The sequence below is a fragment of the Halyomorpha halys genome, unplaced genomic scaffold, assembly GCF_000696795.3.
Source record: "Halyomorpha halys isolate HHAL.00 unplaced genomic scaffold, Hhal_1.1 Scaffold1594.1, whole genome shotgun sequence".
In the NCBI taxonomy this organism is placed as follows: domain Eukaryota; kingdom Metazoa; phylum Arthropoda; class Insecta; order Hemiptera; family Pentatomidae; genus Halyomorpha; species Halyomorpha halys.
Window position 1 is genome coordinate 93,451 of NW_027107170.1, and position 17,605 is coordinate 111,055.

Below are 17,605 nucleotides of genomic sequence, written 5' to 3' on the forward strand. Positions count from 1 at the left end.
CCTGTTCTACATATACAAATTACAAAATATATGGATCAATTTTCTTCTCTTAACGAGAGAAATGCTACATCGTCCTTGGAGAGAATAAAGATGTAAGAACCTCCCAGAGGTTGAGATATGAGGCAAATACATCCATAATAAGAGATTTAATAAGTAATATAAAATCTTAACAACTAGTAAACAAAGTAATAGCATCTATAACGTTTAATATCCATACATATATATCTACAAATGAATTTGTTTATTTTAAAAGCATGAATTTTTTCTATGGATGACAGAGATGGTTGGGACATATCTGTCGGATGAGTGAAAACAGGGACCCAAGAAAATTGTTTTTAACTTGTATCTGGTGGGAAAAGAGTTCTAATTCACAAATCTTTAGGAAAAACACTTTTAAGAGGGTGGTCAAATTAATTCCTCTGAGTTTTAATGGCAACGAGGCAACCTTGTGCCTAATTGTAGTAAAACCATGGTTCATCATTCTCAATTTCATCTCTATTGTCGCTGTTCATAGACATGATGTTCTTAACAAGGCCAATATTTCAATATGTCAGAATCCACTATATTTATTATTACATGAAGTCAACCTATCTGTTCTACATTTTAAAATGTTTGCACTCAAATACACAAAAAGGTGTCACTATAGAGGAATATAGGCAGGGGCTAAAACTTATGGGGTGGAAAACTAAAAATTTCCCAACAATTTTTAATCATATTTCCAAACTTTCCAGTAGTAAGGGAAGTTTTCCAAGAAATTTGCTGTTTATCTAAACATTCTTGAAAAAATTACCTATCTAAATAACTTTTATAAGCAATTTTTAAAATTAATAACCTCTTTGAATAATGTATTGTCACAGTTAGAACTATGTTCCCAAATCTCCCAACCTTTCAGGTTTTCAAATTATTATTGGGGATGACACCTCTCCGACTTCCCTCCCAGGTAGAGGGAAATAAAATTACTGCACATAATATTTCTCTTTCCAGGAAGTTCTCAGGGTATAGAATTTCCCTTTTCTGGAAATTCTCAGGGCATAGCATTCCCCTTTCCAGTAAATTCTTAGTCTACCTTTCACTTCAATTTATGAATAAAAACTGAAATGAAACATTAAAAGATTAGGTAAACATATTTTTTTTTTGTTAATAAGTATATCCTGCATTATGTCTAATTACCAAATTAGTCAATTTTCACATTAAAAACAAAAATTAAAATTCATTTAACACAGTCACTATTTGTTAAAACTTTATCACAACAATGCTTGTAACCTTCCTCCACTCAGTTCAAGCATTAAATTTATTTATCATAACAATACTTTTGTTAATTAATTCTTCTTTATTTCATTAGAAAAATTCCCGTCAAGGCCAATTATAATTATCACCATTTAATTTATCCTATATTTTTCATAAATTAATTTTACTTAATATGTCTGCATAGTGTTTGTTCAAATTTCTTGTATCTCTTTTGAAATTCACTGAATAATTTATATTTTCAGATATGTAAATGGATTCAAGTATTTTCCTTTTGAATGTATTATTTTCTTTAAATATAATTTTTCCATTTCTTGAGACTGGTAATTATTTATTAAATAAATCAAATTGTATCCTTGTATAGTCTCAACACTTTTTTATTACATCAATAGTCCAATGTTTCGGCCATTCCGGCCATCCTCAAGGCCAATCTAAATATTTAACAGCTTATTATAAATTCATTTGTAACATTTATAACAACAACATTATCACTAATAATATAACATACCTTAAATATAAATTCTCACTTCACATCAAAATTTAAAAATTGTTTTGCAGGATATTCTGCCCAGGCAATTATAAGTCAAACACACCCTATGGAAAAGTCAATTATTAGAGAGACATATTTATTATTAATAAGTTTATGTTTAGTTACCTATTTTTTAAAAATTCATAAATTTTTCAATTAATCCGCACTATCACTACCTTATAAACAAACTACTTATAACCTTCCACACACTCAGGTCAGCCTCAGTTTTAATTTAATTTAAATTGCATTTTGGTCTCAATTTGTATTCATTCCAATTATCAAAATTCATATTAAAATTAATTGTAAATAGTAATAAGATTTCTCCAATATTTTTCATAAATTTATTTGGCTTAAATCTCTGCATAATGTTGGTTTAAATTACTTGTATCTGTTTTAAAATTAACTGTATAATTGATGTTCTCTGATATATAAATTTACTTAAGTATTTTTCTTTTGAACATATTGTTTTCTTTATGTAAAATTATGGTGTTATCAAAATCAAAATTATGTTGTTTTTTACTGCATTCTGTACTAATGCTGATTTATTTAGATCCTTTTCTTTATTTTTTGTATCATTTCTGTGTTGATATATTCTAACCCCCAAAATTTGCTTTGTTTCACCTATATAAATAGCTGGATAATTTAAACATGGAATTTTATATATCCATTCCGATTGACTTTTTATTTCAATTTTGTCCTTTAAATTGCTATAATAATTTTTAATTTTATTGTTAGGTCTATAATATAATGAGTATTCTTCAACATCATAATCTATAAATGACCTCTGGATATCTTCTGATAACCTTTTATATAATTTAATCCATAATATTTCTTATTATTTGCTATTTTATTTTTCATCCTATCTTAGCAATTTTTAAGGTTTTATAAATTAATTTTCTGGGGTAAAAATTATCCAAAAATATTTTAAAATCATACTTTTTACTCTATTCATCCTACTAGCATCCGTTATTCTTATAGCCTTGTTAACATAATTATTAATTACATTGAATTTCATTTAAATGGATGGCAAGAATAGTAATTTAATATCAAATTACTACTTGTTTCCTTCTTTGTCCATTCTGTTATTATAACCTTTCCTTGTCTTATGTAAAATGACACTAAATGAAGAAAGCACTTATAGAAAACTTAGGAAAGACTCGCTGCCAGGTATTAATAAACAGGTGAAAAATTATGTTGAAAAGCTCTATAAAAATAAAATGATCTTTTATCATTTAATTACCCATTGGGACCCCAAATAGCTGCCTATATAGTTCCCCATTATGCTTAAAAATACCGTATCCCAGCATAATTTTATGCCCTCCAAAAACAATTTTTTATTTTTTATATTTGTATCTAATTTAATTTTCTCCCATTTATCATTTATAATTTTATAAACACGTTTTAGTGGTATATTTGTAAATAAAGAGGCGACATCATAACTTATCATGATTTCATCCTATTCAATTGTAATTTGCAGGTCTGTTTTAAGTTTTCTATAAGTGCTTTCTTCATTTAGTGTCAATTTACATAAGACAAGGAAAGGTTATAATAACAGAATGGACAAAGAAGGAAACAAGTAGTAATTTGATATTAAATTAATATTCTTTCCATCCATTTCAAATGAAATTCAATGTAACTAATAATTATGTTAACAAGGCTATAAGAATAACAGATGCTAGTAGGCGGAATAGAGTAAAAAGTATATTTAAAAAATGTTTGGATAATTCATTCGAAAGGAAAATACTTGAATCCATTTACATATCTGAAAATATAAATTATACAGTGAATTTCAAAACAGATACAAGAAATTTGAACCAACACTATGCAGACATATTAAGTAAAATTAATTTATGAAAAATATAGGATCAATTAGATGTAGATAATTATAATTAGCCTTGAAAGGGAATTTTACTAATGAAATGAAGAAGAAAATTAACAAAAATATTGTTATAATAAATAATTTCAATGCTTGTACTGAGTGGAGGAAGGTAGTGACTATGATAAATGAATTTTAATTTTTGTTTTTAATGTGAAAATTGACTAATTAGGTAATAAGACATAATGCAGTATATACTTATTAACAAAAATCATCACCTTTGTACTTGAAAATGCCATTTTCACAGCATAATTATATTCCTTCTGGAAACAATTTTCTATATTCGTGTTTGGTTTGATCTCCTCCCATTTTTCATTGATGATTTTATATACCAATTTGAGTGGAATATTCGTAAACAATGAGACATCATAACTTATCATCGTTTATCATCTTCAATTTTAATATCACTTAGTTTCTGTTTTGCTTCTATTACATTAATAATATCAATTTCCTTATCTCTGTATACATTAGTAAAGGTATTTTTGAAAAATTTTGATATATTATATAAAGGCCCATTTATAATTGGTCTTAAAGGTTTATTTTCTTTATGTAATTTGATCAGCCCATACATCCTAGGGTGGTAACAATGCTTATTTACCAAACTTTTCTTGACCTTATGATCAATTATTTTGTTTTTGTGTAATTTCTGATCATAGTTTTTTATTAGTTTGTTAATATCTGGCAGCGGGTTTGTTTTAAGTTTTCTGTATGTACTTTCCTCATTCAATATCATTTCCATTTTACTATCATAATCTTTCCTATTTATTATTGCCACTTTCTTTGTTTTATCCTATTTTAAAATTAAAATTTGTGGATTTTTCTTTTTGAATTTATTTAATGATTCTAAATCTTGTTTCCATTTATTAAAATGTTTTTGGATGTTATCTTTAACTTTGTTTCTATAAAATTACCTATTTTCCTGATTATATTATTTCTCAGGCTATTTTTGTGATTAACACAAGTATCCATCCATATCTTTTAATATTATTTCTAAATCTGTTATCATTATAATATCTTTTCTGATATCTTTAGGAAATAAATTCACATTGTCACATTGTTTATTACATCATACATGTAATAAAAGCTGTTTTGTGGTAGATTGTCCCTGAAGATGGACGGATTGGCTGAAATGTCGGACTTGTAAGAAAAATAAATTGTGTTGAGACTAAAATGTATAAAAACTAAATTATTTATTTATACAACATTAACCAGTCTCAAGAAAGTGTTTAAAATTATAAATAAAATAAGATAGAACTGTATCCAGTATGAAGTGGTTCGAAACAGCTTTCAATAAGATAAAAGAAGAATTTTTATTGTTATTTTTAGAAATTAGCCCTAATGTTATGTTAGAATTTTTATCATTATTTATTGAACAAGTTAATGAAGCAGGAAAAATTTTTTTACATCAAAGAATGTAAGTATAGGCATAGGTTTCCTCCTCACATTATGCTACCTATAATTAACCTTGAAATGAAATTTAATAGTAAATTTATAATAACTCAAAAGAAAGTAAATATTTTTGACAAGGTGGCAATGCAATTTATAAATTTAAATTTAAGGCAAGGTTATTGGTTAAAAAATGATATAATGAAAAAACTTAATAAAAGCATAGATAATATTAAAATCAAATACCCACATTTTAATGATAAAATAGATGAATTTTTATGAATAATCGAATAAAACTAATGGAAAATTATAAAGCGATACTAATAAGTAAAATTAATAAAAATATCAAGGTTAACATTAAGAAGCCATATAATAAAATAGGAATGGATAATGAATTGAACAAAATTTTTATCTTGAGTAATAATGTTGGTAAACAAGTTGAATACTCTCTTAATTCCTCGAAACATATTATAAATAAATATGAAAAATTGAATGGAATGAATTTAGTAGAGAATCTTACAAATGTAAATGTTCCAATTAATATAATAATTTTTTAAGTCTTGGTGACAATGTGAATTTATTTCCTAAAGATATCAGAAAAGACTAAAATGGATAAAAAATAAATTATTGATTTAAACTACATTAACCAGTCTCAAGAAAGTGTTTAAAATTATAAATAATATATTTATTTTATTTACATATGCATTTATGTAGGCCTAGTAAGAAATCTATAATTTTTTTTTCTGAATAAGTTCTTTTTTACTTAATCCCTTGGTGGGTCAGAGTAGCTTTACAAGTTTTCTATAAGAGAGATTGACAATTATGCCCAGTTCTAAGTTTGAAGTCTGGATATTGATTGTCCCACCTCTGCTTTATTAATGGTCTTAGCTTTCTCCAGTCAAGGTATAGTGGTGGCCTGGGGATAATTTGGAACCCTTATTCACAAGTTTATCTGCCAGTTCATTCCCAGTAATTACACAATGCCCAAGGATTCACTGTAGTATAACTTGTTCATAGATAATGGTAAGATGTTCTAACTTAGTAGCAAGCAATGTCAGCCCCATCTTAATTAACATAGTAATTTACTGAAATAATTGTAATAAACAATATTCTCTCCAAACTTTTTAAAATTTTTATCAATGAAAACTATTTTATTACTTATAAACACATTGATATTATAAATCGATAACAGTTAGGAGTTTCTCTTATAGAAAACCTAACAGAGTTACCCCCATGTAATATCCCCCATACCCTAACCCATAAAATGATTAAACTTATTCTATGATTTTCCTCCCTTACATCTTTTACAACTGGGGTAATTATATCCCAAAAATGCAATATGCGATTTCCACTTGTGTAAAGTGCTTCCCACTCATAAGTAGAAATACAGATAAGTCAAACTAGGTTACTGTAAAACACACTGTTCTCAACAGTTAACAGTTTTTACTCAACAGAATTTGAGAACACTATATAAAACAATTTCATGTCTGTATATACAGTTGTACAGCTGGTATCATTTTTCAAATCCCATACATGCAACTCAGTTTACCCTACACCTTTATATATATTATACCCAATCAAGAGTACCCACTTTATGAGGCTGGATGGACCCCGGAAGGCTCCTGAACCTACAGGGCTGACTCAACAGCTACAGGTAACAGATAATAATAATCTGCCACAGCCGGATTCGAATCTGGGTCCACACACACATACACACTTTTTTTTTGTTGGCATCATACACCACGTAGGTCCTTGGCCACAAGTTGTGGTCCTTAGGATCTACAATGCAATTCACGATGAAAGGTGTTCAGGGTAAGGTCATCAGTCCAATGACCAGTCTGTTATTTGCCTCCACCAGGCTGAGGGGCCTCACAAAGGGGTTGTTGGGGGGAGGGAAATGAGTACTCCTATTCCTTAGTTATTTTTTTATAATAACAAAATGTTAATAAGGGAAATATTAGTTTTTAAGGATAAATTTTTGAAAAGTCGGGAGTCAATAAAGTCAACTTAATATGTTCCACTAAATTAATATGATACTAATAGTAGGAAAATCAATATCACAGCACTAGCACGACACAGCATGAAATTGAATCATAAATTTAATTTTAAAAGCCAAAAAAATGGACAAACATAACAATAGAAAAAAGACATCAGAGATTATACACAAGAAAATATGTAAAACAAGCAATAAATTTTAAAACTGATGCGAGAAATCTTAATAATTACTATGGTGACACATTTAAAAAATTAAAATTATAAAAAATAAGATAGCCTTAATATGATATTACTATAAATACACTTATATTTAAATATCTATAATTTATAGCAGATAAGTGGATAAATTAGGTATAAAAAAATACCAAATGGAAATAACATATATAAAAAATAAAATAAGAGAACATAAATAATAGAAGACTTAATCTTTTGATGGGTCAGGATAACTTGATAAGTTTTCAACAAGAAGCAATCCTATAAGTTATTGGTTTGTAACATCAATATATTACTAAGTGACCAAGTAGTTTTTATGGATAAAATTTTAACAAGTAGGTGAATATTGTTAATTATAAATCCTTCATTAAATTAATTGTGGAATAATGAGGTAAATAAATTACCAGTTTTCAAAAAATTATCAATAACTTATAACAAATTTAAACAATATAGCAGTGTATTCCTGAGGATGGAGCTAACCCCAATATTGGGAAGCAATTTATGGGATGGTTTCAACAAGACCATTTACAAGGGAGTTGCTAAAACTTTCACGTTCACTAAGTAACATAGAATAACAATTTTTCCAATTTTTATAAACTAATAATAAAAGATACAGTTTTATTAATCAATAGTCTTTTTTCAAGGGAAAGGAAAATTTTATCTTCTAACATCAATTCAGTCAGATCTGGTCAGTAGGTGTCCTTGACTTTTGATGACTTCAACTATTGTAAATTTTTTATCCATTCGTGCTCTTCACTAGCATTAACAATACAGTTTTTATTATGGCGAGTGCACATGACACATTTTAAAAAAGAGAGTTCGGCAATCACATTGTAATGTGGCTAAATTAGATCTTTTTTCACTCAGAAATGGAATGGTAAACTGTATTATTATCCATGACAATAAGCCTATTATAGGGGACTTTTTAAAATTTTTGTAATTTATTTCACCATGATAATCCTTTTTGTTAATGATTCATACTTCAATATTGCTTCATTAACAATATATGATTCAGCACCTGCATGAAAAATTATCAGTCTATTATCTTTTTCTGCGGGTGTAGTAATTCCCAATTCAGGCAAGAAACTGCAATATTTGACTTCTCCAAAAGAACTTGTCTATATGAATGGCACTTTTTATATTTTACAATGCAGATGAAATTAAATCAAAGCTGATTAGATTCTTATCTAAATAGCTTTATTATCATGATTCTAGAATCTAAATTTTTAGACCTCATTCAGAATAAACAAAAAATCAACCAATTTGTAAGAAAAATTTCAATTTAAATAAGAACTTATTTATTTTTTATGTTAAGGTAAGAATATCAAAAATAAAATGAAATCCACAGCTTTTTTAGAACTTAAGAACAACTATGCTGAACTCAGTAATAATACCTTTAATGAGTTTTTATATGAAATCATATAAGGAATGTGGTTATTACCAAAAAATTAAAAGAATACTTATAGATATATTTAAAAAATATACTGAGCACTCATAAAAAAACAATAGGTACATTTAAAACAATTACTAAACACATTTCACAGACACAATGATTCTGAAGATCGTAAGTTGTGAATCAACAGCAAAACCTACAATAGAAACAAGAACACAAATGAAATGAAAAAAGAACACAAATGTAACTTAATAATAAAATCTTATAATTCTTATTTGACAAATATATATTATTCTCTAATAATATTTGAAATAAATAAATTATACTTGGGGCCTAACTACGTTGTTGTTTTTTTTAATTAAGAAAATACATACAGCTGATTTATAATTAAGGAGCCTTTATTGGGAGAATAATAAATGTGCATACAAAGCTTTATCAAAATCAGTCAAGTTGTTCAAAAATAATGGTGGAAACCTTCCTCCTCCATTCACTATATGTGTTTAGTGGATAATTTACTTTAACAGTACTTTAAAGAGACTGAAGAGGAACATTTGTGCCAATTTTAATTTTTTATCAGACCTGCCTTAGAGTTAAAATTAAAGCATCATCAATTTCCTTCCAATAAATATATTCTACTTTAGTATCATACATAGCTTATAAAATGTGATAATCAGGGAGAGGATTGAATTTGATAAATGCAACAATAGCAGCTATATGAAGATTAAACAGCTTAAATAAAGGGGAAAGGCTTATATTGAATAGCACTTGGAAAGGAATACAACTGTAACTAGGGCAAACTAAATTCTGATTAATAGTTTATTGGGAGAAACCTGATCAATAAATTAATTACTAACTTTACAGTTGTTAGTGGTGGGGGCCTCACAGTACTTACGGAAAATTATTTATAAACCAAAATGTGGCAATGTCTTAGTCTCTGGATAGGCACCCTTTGGGTTTTAGCAACGTTGGGAGGTTGCAGATTCTGGAAGGTGGACTCGCAGATTAAACCCATAGGCCGCCAGCATGGTGAGGTGGATTGTTACATAACCCAATTGCTGACTGGACACGGATGCTTTAGAGCCTACCAGTACCGCTTCAAACTGGACAACACCGCACAATGCCCTGGATGTCAGACTGTCGAGGAAACCACGGAGCACGTGTTTTTCACTTGCATTCGCTTTGTGGCAGAAAGAAGTGAATTGGAGAGAGTGTGTGGCGGACCCATCACACCAGAAAACATGGTGAGCTAAATGCTATTCTCAGACCAGCACTGGAATGCAGTGAAGAGATTCACCACAGTTGTCCTCAAGAGGTTGAGAGAGGAAGAGAGAGCTAGAAGACGTGACTAGCATAGAAACGTGAAAACCATGCGAAACTCAGCCATTTCCCTCCATGAAGTAATGCCTAACGGCTGGCACGTGGAGAGGAATGAATAGTTTTAGTGGGTAAAAATCCCACACATGGATTGATACAGGCCTATCCGTGTCTTTTGAAGATTTCCACTGGCCCTCATAAAAAAAAAAAAAACAGACACTCTAATTTGTCTTTTCCTTCTAGTAACTAAGATTTTTTAAAATTTGTGGTAATAAGTAATTTCTTTACAGGTAAATTAAATAAATTCTACCATAAACAAATCATTTCTATAAATAAATTATGAAGAATAAAAATGAGGAACTGACAATTTTTCATTTACGCCAGGTTTTCTGACAGATGGCCTAATAATAACAGTTATTATTCTCTCTAGCATAGTGACGAGTCCTAATCCAGTCAGTTATAGAAGAAATATTATAATTACAATAGAAATAATTTCATCTAAGCTGATTTAAGTTTTAAGTCACTAGAAGGAGGATAACACAATACTAAACATGACTACCCAAGTTATATCACAAATGCTGCATCACAGGGGTGGCCAACTTTTCAGTATATAAGATCTAATTTTTACATTAAAAGTGTGTCACAATCAACATATATAGGTGTAGTCTAAGGATTGAGAAGAGATGTGAAATGCATACACAGTGTTTCCGAAATGCATACCAGTAAAAGGTGCATTCCGGTAAGGTATGGGTAAATAAGTAAAATATGTGTTCAAAACTATTTTTTATTTTTTAAATCACTTATTAAGTTTTTGAGATATAGGCTCATAAAGAAGATAAATTTCCAGAACCAACTTTTGATACCAGCATTCCATGCAAGCGGTACCTAAAAAATTTGATTTTCCGACACTTGTTCAAGATAGATTTTTAAAACTTTAAATGCAATTTAATTTTTTTATCAACTTCAATGTATAAGTTACTGCACTATTTGTTCGTAAATAAAAAAAATTAACAGTAAAGGTTATAAAAATACACATTAAGGATGATAATTTGATTTCAATATATCACTTTCTCATTTTTTGAGGGGGGTGGAGGGCAAGAAAATTAATCATGAAAGAATAATATGACTCACTTATTGCTAATCTATCAATAGCTAGATAAATATAGCTTGTTCTAAAATATAGATATACGGTTTATCTACATACTTAGACCTATGTAAAACAACAACAATAATGATTTAAAGGACCAAAAAACTCATGTCCAGGGGAATTAAAAGAACATGGATAATTACCAACAATATTTATTAATTCAAAGTAGCCACAGATAAAGACAGATTAAGAATTTATTTTGTAGTCTTAACATTAATAGAAAGGTGTTTGCACGTCTCTAACGAAGGAATCATAATTAAGTATATATCCTGACAAATATAATAATAATGAGTTCACACGTTGCTTCTGGTGAGAAGTGTAACACGCAAGTCAAAATATATTGGGCTGCATGGGCGGAGATTACAATATCAGGCTGTCAGAATTCTAGGAATTCCCAGAATGCATTAAACTATTGCTAGAAAGTTTTATCTTCTAAAAAAAAGCTCATTGTACATAGAATTCCAACCCAGACATTGCGAGCTATCGATGATCAACCAAAATTGACCTCGTGATACTTGTTGGCTATCCCTCCTCTATCAGGTTTATATCGGAAGATCGTGTGAGTCACTCTTAAATTATAATTCTGACGTGCTTCAAGTATTAGATTATAATTCTCATGGTTTACAGGCATGCATTATCCAGTATCAAAATTAACTGTCTACCAATAAATAGGAATAATTAGATCAAAACTTCCATTAGCACTCCCTCAAAATCTCTTTGAGAAAGACAAATAAGAAAATAAGTTCAGTACGAGGGTGGAAATTTAGACCTTCCCGAACCAAAAATGACTGCCTGGAAAGCCAGTGACTTGCAAAGAATTCGTTAAACGAATCCTTCTCTTGGTTGTCTCCATAATTTATCTAGACCCTCTGAATGGTACATACTATAGAAAGACTCGCCTGTGAATAAAACTGCTCTGTAGAGAAGGCAAGATGTATATAAGGCTGGAGCATCCAATACATTTTAATGGTGGGTAGCAAATAATCTTCTTTCTATACAAAGCCTTTCCTAGGGCTGGAGCCCCACTGTGGTGCCCCTTGCTTTAGTTCATGCTCACTCAGTCTCCGCCATTCAATGTCCGGGCTGAGATGGGCATTGCACTCCTTATGAAGTCCTTCCCGTAGGCACACTTAAATATAATTTCTCAATACTAAGAGTTTGTAAATTGATCGTCAGATTGGGTGTGGCCTTCATAGCTGGCTCTGTGCTCATAGCTGCTTGCCTCCTGGAATACGTATAATACAAATACTGGAATGGAGTACATAATGAATAGTAGATTTAGCCACTCCAATCTTTACCATAATGTATTAGATGAGTCAGCCTTATACACATTTTGCCTTCTCGACAGGCAATATCTTCATTCAAAAGAATCATTATCTTAGACTAGAATAGATAAAAACCTTTATTAATGCCAAAAAAAAAGGCAGTTAAAAAAATTAAAATCCAATCTTCCTTCTCAAGATTTTCAAGTGTAAATGAAACATACCACATATTTACTTATTGTATTTATTATTTGTACAGTTGTAAATCACATTAAATAAACAAATAAAAAAAAAAACATAAAGGATAGTAAGGAAAGAAAATATAAAAAAGTTGAATAGATTAGATGCTATTAATAAAATTGGGATGATTTGAAAAACTCTGAATTAGGAATAAACCCCAACTATTATAGAAGAAAATTAATAACAAAAGATAATGTTGACATTAAAACTGGTCGAACAGAATTTATAGGATTATGAGGAAATCCCATTCTAGTGTATATTATCAGCCATTGACAGGTCAGAATAAAAATAATACACATATAAAATAGAATATTTTATTATTATTATTATATTGTATTAATACATAACAGAGCCAATAACCACAATTTTCAAAACATACAAATCCATTTACAATCAGTGTACAGCTTATCTAACACTTACTAAGTTAAAGTTAAAAATTGGAAAACATTTTTTTTACATATTTACATAAAATTAAATTTGCTATTTCTTTAAGAACAAAAATTAAAACAGAGTAATTAAAATTTGATAAATCATAATTAAAAAAATTTAATGATGTATGATTTGCAATCAAATTTCTAGATTATATAACAGTAATTCTTTATTATAAAAAACTTGAAAGCTGCAGTAAGAAAAAAATGTTAATATCAACTCACCGACAAACTTCCAAGTCTACAATACTTCAATGTATGCTCTTTTGCAATTTTCTCAAATTGCTTCATGTCCGACTGCATCAGTGCTGCCTAAAAATATCAAATTTCATTAACACATGAGCATATACTTTTTAATAAAGACAAAAAATATTACAAATGTCTATAAAATATAAGGAATAAACTAGTACTAAATGAGCATACTTAGGATATTGCTAAAGTCATACATGGAAAGCATAATTCCAGGGGATAGACAAAAATTCTTTGATGGTGGACAGAGTCTACGTATCATACTGTATAATGCAATACAATATGTGAAATATTACCAATCAACTTGGAAAAAAAAAAGAAAAGAAAAAAAGCAACTTCTTAGCTAAATTATAATAAAGAAACTTCAGAAAGATGCCAAGCAGTAGCAAGTAAACAAGTATATGTCTCTAAAGGAGAGGTAGGTCTCTATATAAGTAGTGGTATTCTTATATATGTAACTGGGTTTATCCTGTACAAATTAAATAAGTAGACAATAATACAAATTTCTACAATAATAACACTAGTATCTTATTCAGAAATTTCTGGGCTTACTAGGGCAGCTTAAAGTTAAGCGACTCAGCAAAGCATCATTTACAGGTATAACAGAATTCGTTCAATAAAATTTGTTTACTTAATCTTGCTAAGCATCTTAATGAATGACAGACTAATGCAACTATTTATGGGTTAAAGTAAATATATTGAATTTGATTAAGTTATTAACATCACTATTATTTATTTTTCAGAAGAAATACAATATCAGTATTTATATCTTCAAAATTTTTAATTGATTTTGAACTTAAGCATGTTAAGAATGCTAAGCCGACATTTTCAAATTGGAAGGTTTTGATTTACATTAAATATTTCTTAACAAGTAAATCTCCTGACAAATGCACCAAGGTATATGTCAAAACTACAGACAGGCATAGGTGGATTGGCCAGGACATATACTAGTTAAGAAATATTTAACCTAAATCAAAACCTTCCAATTAGAAAATTCAGATTTAAGAGGTTTTGATAGCAAGACAACAAAATAAGTAATTATTGAAAACGTGTTAAAGAACTGTAACATGCTACTCTTACAATTTCTGGATTTAGAGGGTCTGATGGGTTAGGTGATGCCAAAAGACACTGTACAGCAATTAATACGTTAGCAATAGTTGTAGTACATCTCCAAGATCCAGAAGGGGGTAGTTTTAAGAGATCAAGGCAAATTCTACCACTTTCATCAATGTTTGGATGATAAATAGGGGTTATAAAAACCACTCTTGGGGGTTGAAAAGGGTATCTGAAATAGAAAATCTTAAAAATTATTTATCAGAAATATAAATAACAGTAATTAATACCTACTTGACTTAAAATAATAAAACAGAATAAAGAAATGCTATCTATTACAATAAAATTTTCTTAGACTCCATTAATCATATTAAGAATTGAATAACTTTTTTTCTTCTTAATAACATTTAGAATCCAAGAAAAAAAAGGGTATAACTTATGATGTTATAGACTCGCTAGGTTAATAAATTTAATACAGCTGACTTCTGATGTTTTTTTATTTATTTATTCCTATTTACAACTGTATTTTCATATACATACATCCAGTAAATTTGATTTTGGGTTATAATGGAGTGATACAGGCGAGTAGAGAAACTACTCATTGGTAGCACTCAAATGAGTTTTTTTTTTTTACATTAGCAGAACTCATGGTCATCTTCTTTTCAGGCACCTTGGAGGATTTTCAGGAATGGAAGAGGAAGCAAGGTTAGAAACTAATGGGTTTGGGGGGTTACGGAGTTTATAATAGAAGGAATGATATCGGGTTTGGGCTTGATCAGTTACATATGAAACATTAAGGTCTTTATGCATGCTTTTATTTGTGACAAGTGAGGAGCATTGAGGATTCTGGATTGGATAAGGGAGGAATTCGAAGGTTTAGTGGAGCCCCAAAGCTCAACTCTGTTAGTCCAGATTGGCCTTATTACAGTCATATAGATCAATCTTCTGTAATGAATTGGAAGTTTAGACCATTTGTTCATTAAGTGCTGTAATAGTCAAAATCGACATGCAGTTTCCTGTCTTTTCAGTCTTGTGTGACGATTCCAGATTAGTCTTTTGTCCAGATGTAGTCCAAGGTACATCTATTCGGCAGGGGTAAGAGCAACATTATTAAAGGAAACTGTAAAAGGGCAGCTGGTAGGCTTACGATGAAGGGTAAAAGTGATTTGATGGGATTTATTTTAATCCTCCAATCACGACACCATTCTTAGAGGGCTGTGATATGGGATTGGAGAGTTTGGGATGCAATTAATGGGTTATTATTAACAGCGAGCACACATGTGTTATTGGTATACATAGTGAGGATAGTGTTAGGATTGGTTGGGATGCCAGCTGGATGGTGTAGACAATGGGACCAAGGACACTACCTTAAGGAACACCAGAGGACTGAGAATAGGAGGATGAATAGGAACCATTGTAGTTTACTTGGAATAATCTATCAATGAGATAGGAACGGATGATGAGAAAGAATGTAGGAGGTACGAATTTAAGGAGTTTGTAAAGCAGTCCTGGGTGCCAGGACTCGATCAAAAGCCTGTTCTACATCGAAAAAAAACTCCCATACAGTACATTCTGCACTCCAAAGAAGACAAGACGTCTACCACACAATGATATTGCTGATAGTGGAGTGAGATGTTCGGAATCCAAACTGGTGATCAGGAATTATGTGATAGGAATCTAGGATGGGGTATAGGCGTTTCAAAATGAATTTTTCTAGAATTTTGCCCATGATCGGTACTATAGATAGGGCGATAGGAGGATTGGTATTCTGGCGGCTTTTGGGGTTTGAGTATCACTTTAACTATAGATAATTTTCACGGGTCCGGAAAATATGTGGAATGACATACGGCTTTAGGTAGGTGAAGAATAGGATAGCTATCTGAATTAGATTTAGGATGTAGGATGTTATTAGATCATGTTATCAGCTGTGAGAGAAAGTAATCTTCGAATGATACTAGATATTTCAGAAGGATCAAAGTTTTTAGGTGGGAGCGTCACTTGGAGCAGAATATTTAGTTATGATTCAATACATTCAAGGTAAATTGACTTCTGATTTTAAATTGATTAAATAAAATTTCACCTAATTAATTCCTTAATTAAAAATATTCCTTTATGAGATGCCCTCTCAAGATAAAATTATTTCAAAAATAAGATAACCTGAAACATTTATAACACACTGAATTAAATTAAGAAAGCACTAAAAAAAAAACATATCAATCTAAGTCACTTTACAAATTTAAATACTATTTTACTCTTTTAGATACAAAAAGAACTCAACTAGACTAAAAAATACAAATGTAGTTTGTATTATCATAATAGTAATGTAGAATTTTAAATCATTTAATTAAAGAACTGAAAATTTTTAAATTGAACTACAGAATTTCTTTAATTGATTGTAAATAATTCTGATTAACACATCTGAAAGATAATATCTCACTTACTTAATCAAATAATGTTGAACATCAAATTGAATAATTGAGGTAAATCAAGGGAAAAACAAGAAGGGTATTACATTTGAAATTGTTGATTAGTTTATAAGCCAATGAGGATAATCTCATTGATAATACTAGGAAGTTGTTCTTGCTTAGTTTTAATTTTACAGACTACCTTTATTAATATTATTGTCCTTATCTACCATTGAAATTCATCCAAACTGAATGAAACTTTCCTTTAAATTGATAACTTTAAACTAAAAATTTTAAAATTTAAGTTAAATGGATGTAAAAAGGTCTTCCCCATCAATCTCTAAAATATTTCAAGTGTTTTTAACAGCAGAACATCACCAATTTCAATAATATTAATATATATATTGTAATATGCTCTTTTTTAGTAAATAGTATATTTCGATGTATAAAGGGTTTTTAATATGTTTTATTTTATGTACCATTTTAATATTGTTATTTGTTATTTTAAATCAAAAAGCAAGCTTACCAGTTTTCTTTGTCTAAAAGAAATACGTTGTGTCAAAACAAGAAAGATGGCGGTGTGCGCCCTTTCCAAAGTGTTTGTTGGGTTGGTTGTGTTAAGATGGATTGAAGTTTTTCAACCTTTGTTGATTTCACTAGACTGCACACAGGCATTTGATTCTGTATCCCACTCCACACTAATCCAACAACTCAGGCTTCACCAATTCGCGGACCAACTGGTCGACATTATTGGGTCCTACATCAGTGATCGGACTTTCTCAGTTCGGGTCAAAACTGAAATCTCCACTCCCAAGCCCGTCACTTGTGGTGTCCCTCAGGGTTCGGTCCATGCGCCAGTTCTATTTAATA

At 29.8% G+C, this 17,605-nt stretch overlaps 1 protein-coding gene across 2 annotated transcripts in view; it reads right to left on the reverse strand.

The window, feature by feature from the left end:
* Window positions 1–1,566: 1,566 nt before the first annotated feature.
* LOC106690157 (ubiquitin-conjugating enzyme E2 T) overlaps window positions 1,567–17,605 on the reverse strand; it is a 19,659-nt gene continuing 3,620 nt past the window's right edge. Inside the window, exons 3-6 of one of the 2 annotated variants that reach the window (XR_010842898.1) lie at window positions 14,358–14,562; window positions 13,254–13,340; window positions 1,754–1,839; window positions 1,567–1,676 (exon numbers count right to left, since the gene is read on the reverse strand). Coding sequence is in view for 1 of the 2 variants with exons in the window: in XM_014435488.3 (XP_014290974.1) it covers window positions 8,783–8,833; window positions 13,254–13,340; window positions 14,358–14,562 (343 nt within the window). In the remaining variant the exon portion in view is untranslated. Of the gene's footprint in view, window positions 1,677–1,753; window positions 1,840–8,692; window positions 8,834–13,253; window positions 13,341–14,357; window positions 14,563–17,605 lie in introns of those variants that run through there. The other variant, XM_014435488.3, reaches the window with a different exon arrangement.